At 31.0% G+C, this 10956-nt stretch overlaps 1 protein-coding gene across 1 annotated transcript in view; it reads right to left on the bottom strand.

Moving 5' to 3' along the window:
• The window catches only part of LOC101503719 (vacuolar protein sorting-associated protein 51 homolog), a 9117-nt gene extending 1860 nt beyond the window's left edge, over positions 1 to 7257 (bottom strand). Inside the window, exons 1-15 of the mRNA XM_012714510.3 lie at positions 6915 to 7257; positions 6685 to 6824; positions 6477 to 6531; positions 6120 to 6227; positions 5797 to 5895; positions 5615 to 5692; positions 4467 to 4544; positions 4106 to 4228; positions 3464 to 3564; positions 3307 to 3374; positions 2297 to 2370; positions 2084 to 2150; positions 1682 to 1791; positions 1294 to 1563; positions 1063 to 1179 (exon numbers count right to left, since the gene is read on the bottom strand). Coding sequence (XP_012569964.1) covers positions 1063 to 1179; positions 1294 to 1563; positions 1682 to 1791; positions 2084 to 2150; positions 2297 to 2370; positions 3307 to 3374; positions 3464 to 3564; positions 4106 to 4228; positions 4467 to 4544; positions 5615 to 5692; positions 5797 to 5895; positions 6120 to 6227; positions 6477 to 6531; positions 6685 to 6824; positions 6915 to 7097 — 1671 coding nt within the window. The 5' untranslated portion in view covers positions 7098 to 7257. The remainder of the gene's footprint in view (positions 1 to 1062; positions 1180 to 1293; positions 1564 to 1681; positions 1792 to 2083; positions 2151 to 2296; positions 2371 to 3306; positions 3375 to 3463; positions 3565 to 4105; positions 4229 to 4466; positions 4545 to 5614; positions 5693 to 5796; positions 5896 to 6119; positions 6228 to 6476; positions 6532 to 6684; positions 6825 to 6914) is intronic.
• Between the last annotated feature and the right edge of the window lie 3699 nt (positions 7258 to 10956).

The following is a 10956-nucleotide window of genomic DNA, read 5'->3' as shown; positions in this document are numbered from 1 at the left end:
AAGAGCGTTACAACACAAAAAAAACAGTGAAGTGAAGCTTGTCAGTTCCTTTGGAAATCAAGCCAGAAGTGTACCTTAAAAGAAACCATACTGGAACATCAATGCAAAGCCACATGAACTATTCTATTCCAACTAAGCTCTAATGACAACAAAATATTCTTAAAAGTATGAGCATTTTACAACCAAATGCACCAAATATATAATTCCATAAGATAACAGATTTTTACTGCTTATTTCAGTCAAAGTAACGGCATAAACCAATAAGAACTGCTCTAAACTCAGCACACCATCCAGAAATGCCAAACAAATTGCTCCTGATCAAAGAGACTCACAAACGAGGTAAAAACAAACAGGGAGGTAACCTGGCCATGTTATGAGAGAAAGCAGACAACACATAATGTGACAAGTAGACAACTGAACCATTTTATGACTAAAATACTGTCCAACATCATCCACATTTTTTTCCAATGGGATTGTACTTTAACACACAAATGGACACTACTTAAAGGCCCAAATGGTGGTTCATATTGAAGATCCTCATTTCTTTTAAAACAAAATTATGATTTGGAAATGTGTTAAAATCCAGCTGAAAAACCCCAAGCACACTTTTAGGTATAGAAGAGGAAGTCCGAAGCTAGTGGTAATATTAGTTCCAGATCCAGAGTCATGCCAAGTAAGAAGAATAACAGGTGGAAGGGGAATTTGTGAGAGAGCAGAAGTTGGTTGCATAGGTAAGACCAATAGGGTATGTGCTCGTTATTCTGAGGGAAGCTTGGGAAAAGAGCATCTGGAATATCTTGGGTATTGATCGTAGCCAATGTAGAGGACCTGAATCAGCAGTGCTCAGCATGTCTGTGGTGAACCGTGAATGTTGCAGCTAAGATTGTTCTTCCCTACCATCCTTTTACTACCCCTTTTAGTAATGAATTAAACCTTTATTTCCCTTTCTGTTGATTCTGAACTTTGGTTTCTAACAAAAACAGTCTAGGACTATATACTGAGAGTTGTGTCATATGAATTGCAATTCTGTTAAAAAAAATATATATGAACTTCAAAACATACCAGGTGCAGGAATTTTTCACCAGCTGACCGGAAATTTCTACAGATTTCTCCAGGAACAAATGCAGGTCCAGATTCATAGCCTCTAATACTACCACCAGAAAAGGAAGCAGCTATTTCCTGAAGATTACAAGGAAACTTATTAGGAATACTGTGAGGATATGAAAGGAAAACTAACCACAGAAATTGATCCATTTTCAGAAATCAAATCCAAGTCTACAAGTGGATCCTTGCCTCAGTGATTTTTGGGATGACAGCTTGTTCAATAAAAGCAGACAATTGTGCCAGCACTAGGACAAGGCCAGCAAAAGCTTTTTCACTGGTAGCTCCCTCTGCCAAACCATGTACTTGAATAGCTGAAGAATTATTTCTTCCTGAAAACAGGACGAACTGATCTTCAAGTTGCCTAAAAAAGTCTTGAAATCCTTCTTGAACCAAATCAACAAATAACTCTCTTAGTCTAACTAAGATCCCAGAGTCATCATCTAAAATTTTGCGGAAGTCCTGAAGGGAGAGAGATAAAATGTAATTGCAACAAAATTAAACAGAAATAAGGGAAAATCTAAACAATAGCATTACATATAAACTAAGATAGACTAGTCTGAGCATACTAAGTGCTTACCAGCAAGACATTCATGCCTCCTTGCAGAACTGATTTTGTACTAGAATCAAAAACAAATTCAAGAGTGTACTGCTCAGCTCCATCCTTTTTCAGGACTTGTAAGATGGAATCTACCGAATAGAAGATAACTCAGCACAGATTTAAATGCAATTTCTATGAGATTTTTTCATGACCAATCATGTGAATACGTGTTAAACATCAAACACAAACCAATGACACCCTAATTGTAGAATTTTGTGATTTTGGTCATTTTAAAAAACAAGCAGTCAGCTTGGTGCAAACCAACAAACTCAGTTTTTTAATTTCAACATTTCGTGATTCTCCTATGGTGTGGAACGGTAAATATTTCAAACTTAAAGCTGAAAGTATAGATTGGCAACTTTCTTAAGTCATAGAACAAACCTGAGATGTCTTGCAGAAGATGAGAAAATGCACTTTTAACATATGACGTGACAACAACATTCGCAGCCTACAAATATTCAGGGTTGATCCATGAAAATCTATTTTCTAAAAAGGGGCTTCAAATTTATTATACTCTGAATAAATAGGAGGAGGAATTGAAAAACTACAGTTTAGGTCAGAATCAAATTTGAGCCAATGACATCAATGGATAACCTCAAGAGAATGGTTAGAGAGAGCTGCTTCCGGTAAGACTTCATCTATCAGGAGTACATCATTCCAACTAACTCCTGTAAATATCATTTAAAGATATCATAGTCAGATCGCAAAGAAGGAACTTTGATTTAACAACGTGATAATATACATCAAGAAGAGTTATAAGTTCAAGGAAAAATGGCTTGGACAACAAACATATTGAAAGCTTGCACATGGATAAATCTAAAAAAATAATCAGTAAAAAAAGTTGAAATGTTCCATTTTATTAGACAGGGCAAATGAAAATTACCTTTTGTCTTGGCCATCACATTCAGACAATAAATTTTTATTTTGCCATTGAAAATTGATAGTTTGATAAATTGTTGCAAAATGTTTAAAAGCAAGTGTAACTCAATAAAATTATAAATATTTCAAGAAACACATTGGTAAGTGGTTAAATAACTATTTATTTCAATGCATTCAATATTTAAAGAAAACTCTTAATTTAGTATATATATGGTACAAGATATATAGGATGCATATCTAACTGCAACGAGTGGGGATGATGATGATGATGATCTTTTTGGTGGTCCTAATAAATCATCAAAGACGCATAATTAAACAAACACGGCGTTGCAATAAAGACATCCAGAAAGACATCAAAACCAAATGGATGCATATAACCCAGGAGAACAGGGTGGTGCATTTGTGGAGAGTATAGGCCATTTTTAACACATTCAGGCCTATATGAAACAGATCTAGATTGCTTGATATTAAAAATAAAATAAAATAAAAAACTGTTAGGCTTAGGCTTTTCTTAAAAACTCCTCTACGAAAGTTAAATTGGATTAAAAATACAATCATTTTCCATACAAACAAGAATTACATATTATATAACAGACATAGAAATCAAAGATCATTGTAAAACATGTATTTAATGTTGAACTAAAAGCAAAAAGTCGTCAAGCATTAGAAATCAAATTCAAGTGTATATCCAGAAATTGGGAAAGTGGCAAGGTCATACTACTTACGAATAACACTGAGTAGATCTGTTGGGAGAATCCGTGTCTTCACATATTGTTCAGCAATTAAAAAATTCCTAGAAAACATTGAAAAAAAGTGAGCATAAAATACAAATTTTACCAGCAGTAGTTAAAATGGCTTCCTATAGTAGATAAAAATACTAACTTAGAAATCAAATCTTGAGCGAGTTTGACCAACTGCTTTTCTGAATCAGGAAATATTACTAAAAGAGCACGAACTGCCTCAACAAATTCATGAATTCCTGCCTATAATAAGAAATGAAAGAGAAACACTTATAATTTATCAGTCTCATAATATCAGATATCAAATAAAACATATGTATGAGTGAAAGTAAATTAGGCTAAGTGTGAAAAAAAGCATTTTGGATAGAACCAGAACAGTCATCCAACAATTGTAAATATTCCATTCATCCATTTTGTGGCAGTTTGGCAGATAATTAGACACAATGAAACAACCATCACACTGAATAATACTATCTTTTCTATTTCCGGTTATTAGCCAAGTCATTAATATTTGATTCTATCACATGAGCCCCAACAGTTTCAGAGCCACAAACCATGTTCGCAAAGAGTGCAATGATCTATCTCAAGTAACTGTTCAGTTCCGAGTTGTATATTACTTCACAGAATCATTAATATCTTGCTTGAAATGGTGTATTAAGATACATAATTTTAATGCTGTTTTTTGTCGACATCATAAGTAACCAAAACAGGATAGTAAAAGCACAATTAAAGGGGCAGGGGAGGAGGACATTAAACAAAAACATACTGCTCCGCTACTAGTTACCTTGTGAGCAGATGCTGAAGGAGAAAGGTCCCCTGAAGCATTGTTTATCTCCTCAGGGCTCAGCTGAATGTTTGTAATGGATTGTTCTAATTTCTCAAGTAACTTTGCCTTCAAATTGTCCACCTGTCAACCAATAGAAAACCTGTATCATTAACCTCAACTGATAACACCTAAAAAATATAGTGCTAATTCACTCTATTGAAAGGGAGGGCACGTGAAGGACCCAAATCTCAATACAGAGCAATAAAAAGAAGGATCTTATATCGTAAGGGCAGTAGTTCTTAAAAAGTAAGCATTTAGAAAATAATTACTAGCTGATACAAAACACCATTCTACAAGTTTGAAAAGAATCATTACTAACCGGAAAATTCAACTGCTTAAGGAGCACTGCAGCCTCGGCTCTTACTTGTATTGATTCAGAATCTGAAAATAGCTTCCCCTGGTTAGAGATTAAAAAAGAAAGTCAAATCACAATAACAACAACAAAACCAATTATTCAGTTTCAGCATAACATTGATTTTAAGTTGACAGTCATCCAATAAAGCACAGACACCTCTTCGAACTACTGTGTCGTACACACTAACACTTCTTGAACATCCTTTAACTATGCCCAATCAAACTAACTTTTTTCAGCTCAAACACACAGCTTGGAGACGGACCGAGGGAATGAGTCGACACCTCTTACTCATAAACTTTTATCATAACAAAAGTCAACTTATATTTAAAAAGTATTTAGAAACTGAAATCAATTAAAATATATGAAACATGACAAAACCTTTATTCATTGCGATGTTAAGTCGTAAAATGGTCCCTAGTAGTTTAAGAGACATGACTCATCTTCTTATCTTGGGATTACTTTTGTAAAGGTTACATTGTGAAATGATTCCTTAGTCTTAGTATTCTTTTTGAGTGGGTAATAAATATATATATACGGAGCATATCAAATGAGAGGAGTTTTACAAGGAGAGGGTGAGAGGGTTAAATCTTGACCACATAATCTTACATAGATGGTCAAGATTAGAAGAAAAAAGTCATGTGACTTTTTTAAGTGATCATGTGTCACTTAAATAACTCTTAATCATGACCATACATGTATGGTTGTATCGTCAATATTTAACTCTCTCATTTGATATGCTCCCTATATATATATGTGTGTGTGTGTCCTAGTGTCCTATATTTTAGACTAGTGTGTCACGATGTCCGTGTCAAAGCCGGTGCTTCATAGCTGCTATCTATTAACTTATAAGTTTTGGGGAAAACTGGACTAGAATGACATGATAACATAAGTTAATCCTATATAAATTTACTATGAAATTGGTAAATAAATAAGATAGCATATGGCTATCCACCAAGGGTGTCATACCATGTTATGAGCTGATATGGCCATTCTACATACAAGAGGGATAGAATACAGCAAACTAACCACTAAACAATCCATATTTCCCCCTCGCTTGAAATTTGCCTGATTAGCCCATGTCTTAAGAGCTCAATAAGATGATAGAATTATACCTGCAAGTTTTTTATTACATTAGCCATTGCTTCTTCAGATGCTTGCTTACAGTCCTTGAATGATGAATCTCCATATGCCTGATAAAGAGGAAATATAACCAAGATATATTTCATCAGAGATCTAGATTGCGTGTAAAAGTAATAAAGGGATTGAACTAGAAACCATATAAGGAAAAAGCAACCTTAAAAATTGGCATTGCTCCAATGTAGAACCTGACTGCATCTGCATACGCCTCTGACTTGATGCACTTGCCAAGTCTATCAGGCAGATCATATATAAACTACTCTTCGACATGGGTGAAAAGTATGTCAGTCATATCACAGACACGCTCATTAAAAGTTAAAAATATTGTGCAAGATAAAAATATAGCCGAATTATTCAACATGGGGAACACACTGAAACAAGAAGTTCTTTCATTGTTAGCTCCATTCAGCAAAAAACCAACTTGTATCAGTGGAAACATAAACATACAGTGAACAATGACGTGGACAAGTGCTTTAATACCTGAACTTTCCGAAGAAGATTGCAAGTCCTATGCAGTTTCTCAATATGCTCCCTTTTGTCAAATAGAGAAGTGTTCACATTATCACTCCTTGATTGCACAGACATTATCTACATTGGGAGAAAAATGTGCATTTCAATCAAAAATTCAAACCACCTTATCTTCCTCTTTTCATTTTGCTTCTTTTCAATAAAAGAACTCAACAAAAAATTTAAAATCAAAATGAATTTTTGTTGCAGCCGCCAATGTTAATAAATAGTATTGTTAGTATTTTGCTGGGGTAGGGATTGAACCCTCAACCTCCTTATCACTCCAAAATCAAAATGAATTGAACTCAATAAAATGAACGAAACTGTTACCTTATCAAGAAGTTGCTCCATATTAGTCTCCATTCCTGAAATGTTACTTTTCATCCTGTTTGACAAAATCAAAATACAATGATTCTTTCATACAACACAGACTCTAAAAAGAATGAGCAACATAAAGAAGGCGAAAGCTAAAACCATATGAATTTTAAGTTTTCACACAACAAAGCAATAGAGAAACAGTGATCTGAATTGAATATACCTCTTTATAGTATCTGTAGCGCTGATAAACTTATTGTAATTCTCGTAAACAAGCATTTGCAAGTCAGTGTCGAGATTCTTAATTTCAGCAGCCATTTCAACATGCCGCTGAAGTAACCCTTCCAAATTCGACTTATAAACCTTGATAATCAATTAATTCAATTAATTAATGAAAATGAAATCAAATGAACTAAAACTAGTGTTACACGGTGATAATGATGAATATATTACCAGGATATTCATGTATTGATCGGGATCGAAAGAGGAAGAGTTAATGTCTTCGAGAGTGGCGTATTTGGAGGAAGTGATGCCGGTGGAGTTAGAAGACATGGAAGGGTCTGGAGAGTAGAAACTGGATAACAGATCTCTCATTCTCTTCGCTTTGTCGTCCAGTGGTACTTCATCTGCTCCCATTTTTTCTCTTCTCTTTTTCCTCTTTCTCCGATCTGTGAAATTAAATGAATTTAAATTAAACTAGTCTTTGAGATTTGGGGGAAGAAGACGATGGCTATTTTCTTTTTGTTAATGACAGTAGCTGGTTCTCTAATCGATCCCTGAAAGAATAACCGCTATTTTCACCCGTGTTTTTCACGATATACACCCATAAAATAAAGGAATTTAGTTATTTTTTATTTAGATATTTAATGATTTATAAATTTTTTATTCAGAAAAAAAAATTATTTATAAATAAAATAATGAAGAAATTTGTATATAAAAAGTGTTCGAACACTTATTTAATAATCAACTTAATAATATTAGTATTTACCGATGATAAAAAAAATATTTTAAAAATTACTTGTTAGATATTTTTTATAAAAAAAGTAGTTTTTATCTACTATATTAAAAAATTATAAAAATATATTTAAAAAATAGTTGTTACTATAAGTTATTCAAAATAAATTTTTGTTTAAACCAATTTTTATATTATTTTATAAATATTGACTCAAAATTTCAAACAAAAACAAATTCTAAGATGTGATTTTTTTTAAACAAATATTATTTTAAAAAGCTTGTAATAAAGGGGCACAAATATTCATTAAAAAATCATAAATTTTTAATATATATTATCATCAATCAACCTACAATAGATAGATATGTCATTCTTTATGATACAATTACAGGCAATTTTCACATAAGAATCTTAAGGCTTGTGGGGCTTGATCAATGCCAACTAATTTGTAGAGGTTGTTAGATGATGACCTATGCACACCTCTCAAGGTAGTTTAATCAAAACTAAGGTAAAATGTTTATTTCGTTCCCCACACCAAATTGTATGTTACACAGATACCGTGATGAAATCATACCATTTAAATCTCATTGGTTATCACTGAGAAAAAACACTCTAATATATTTCTGTTTAGTTGATTGTACATGACAGTAAAAAAACTTTTATTAAAAAGACGACTACGTTGAAGCACCCAATGATGTGTCTATTTTTCTCCTTTATACTATTACCAATATTCCAACCCAAATTTTCATTTAAGATTATCCCAAACATGCACAGTGCCCCTCCAGAAACTCAAAAAATTATACACTTATTTTGAAATCATAATATTAAAAACCTCATAAACACCTTTACAATATTTATTATGCATAACCTTCACCAAACTAATTTGGCATAGAGCACATAGCTCCAACTTACCTTGACCATATATGTATAATTATTGTTAGGAGTTGAGAGAAACTTTGTATCCCGTAAATGTTTGAGATAACAAATTTTTTCTTAAATTTATATATGAACCGATAGAATACGGGAGGTGAACAAAACGGATAACATAGTTTAGAAAAGCTTAAATAACATATTTAAATAATGTAAGTCGAATGTCAAATAAATTTATTTACCTTTTCAACTACTTCAATGAGAATGCATTTTGTGAAAAATAAATTGAAATATTCTTTTTTTTTTACTCTTTTGTGAAAATAATGGTACATTGACACTTTCTCAAATCATATATCATTTGAAATTTAGACATATCACAAATATGCTACTTGAACTGTTAAGAAACATTGCAAAATAAATATATTTAAAATTTTCTCATCGCTCACCTTTTGACAAGAAGATAAAAAAAAATATAGGGCAGAAGAAATAACCTAAATTTTGGTCTAATATTAACTTTTGCAAATAGAGTAGTATCATATGCAAATTCAAATTAGACAACTATTAGAAAAAATATATTGTGAAATAAAGTATCATTGGCGGATACCGGAAAAGTATATCAAAATTCTGCCATTGGTCAAGGTCAATCTTATCACATCCAACTAGTAGCACTGTGTTTGGTCTTGCACACGCATAGCCGAGTTAATTAAAATTGTATTTTTATATCGCATTTAGTAAGCCAATTCGATTGTGTCGCGTTGCCTCTCATTGACACCTTTAATGGCAAATAAGATGTGTAAATATCAAATAAGCTTATTAGTTGATTGAATTTAAAAATGACATAAAACCAATAGATGAAATACCGATAAATATAACAAGAATTGTGATAATATATTGATTTATTTTCAAATTATTTTTTCATTGAAGTCATCTATAATCATATCATCAATATATATATATATAAACACTAATTTATAATGTATGTTTTTACACTCAAGGAGCAAAGTTATATGTGTCAGTCTCTCACAGAACCAAATCTCACGTGTTACTTCCTTAATTTTAGAAATTTCATTATTTATTTTATTTATAATGATTATTCTTTATATTAATAATTAATAATGATAATAGAATAATTAATAATAATATAAATATTACTAAGTCTATCATTGAGTTTGATACATACCTAATATAAAAAAAAATAGACAAACTAGTTAACATTACAATGACGATTACTATTTGTTTATGAAAATATAATATTAGAAAGAACTATAACTACTACTATTTGTTTGTGAAAATATAATAGCTCAAGCCATGTTAATTCTCAAAAAAAAAAAAAACAATCACATCTCATGTATGGGTTTTGGCCCAAATTTCACACTCTCAATATTACAATAGCCACTAATTGATTTGTTTAACAATAGTTGTTAAATAATTGAATAAAAAAATTCAAATCAAAATAATTAAACTCAAACTTATTCAAATAGCAAACCCTTTATCTATACAATTGTGTTTTTATACTAATTGAAAATTGGATACTCTAAACAAAACAAATTAGGCGGAGACGAGTTTTGTCTTATCCATTACCGCATTCGATTAGTCGGAAAAAATCTTTACTTATTCTCGTTTTTTATTAGGTGTGAAATTTAGATTCTCATCTCCACCTGCGACATACTTTGTGTTTCTTTATTCGCGTTTATTCATATATATAAAATAATAAATTTAAAAGTCATATTAATTATAGTTAATATAGTAAAATGATTATTATTGTGCAATAATAAAATTAAAGAGTATTAAAATCATATTTTCGATAAAAAGAAGATTATAATATTTAATATTTAAAAAATATTAAATATGATATGTATATAAAATTTTAAAATGGTAACAATATTACTAGCATAATGGATTCAGACGTGCGATAAAGATATCGAAACCCCAAAACTATCACCGTACTTGAGTTTTAGTTTCGAAAAAAATTTGCACCACACTAACATCCAATCAAAACAGATTTTTCCATCCAAAATCAAGACGGATTTCGATGGATACCTACACATGCATATTTTGTAGCTATCCCTACTTGCACTCTATAAATAAATCAATCAATTAATTACATATTACATATTGGAATTGGAACAACTAAATACATCTATCCAAAAAAAAAACTAAATCTTATCAATTTCAAATGGAGTGGAATATTAATGTTACTTGAATGGTTTTGATCTTATCTTTCTCTTAATTAAAATTTTACAAATTTATTTTAATCATTAATTTTTGGATCCAATTCTAAAAAAATAGTTTGATAAAAGCTAAAACATTTTTTAGAAAGAAGAATGAATATTTTGATAGGAATGACAAATTAACATTTATTTGCTGTTAAAAAAAACATATATATTATGTCAATATAGTATATATAAAATATAGGACACGAGAATGAACATTTTACAAATAAATATCTATAAATAATTACATTAAACACTGTTTTACACAAAACTTACTATTATGTTTTAACACCTATTAATCGACATGTTTATATCTAAGATTTATAAATTTTTATTTATTAATTTTACAAATATATATCGATCTTACACTTGGCCATCTTCGTTCTTTCATCTTAAGACCAAGTAATAGAGAAAGAACACATGATAAATAAATCAATAACATATATATATATATATATAT

The sequence above is a fragment of the Cicer arietinum genome, chromosome 4, assembly GCF_000331145.2.
Source record: "Cicer arietinum cultivar CDC Frontier isolate Library 1 chromosome 4, Cicar.CDCFrontier_v2.0, whole genome shotgun sequence".
In the NCBI taxonomy this organism is placed as follows: Eukaryota; Viridiplantae; Streptophyta; class Magnoliopsida; order Fabales; family Fabaceae; genus Cicer; species Cicer arietinum.
The sequence above is the reverse complement of the archived record's forward strand: the minus strand, read 5'-3'. Positions and strand labels throughout refer to the sequence as shown.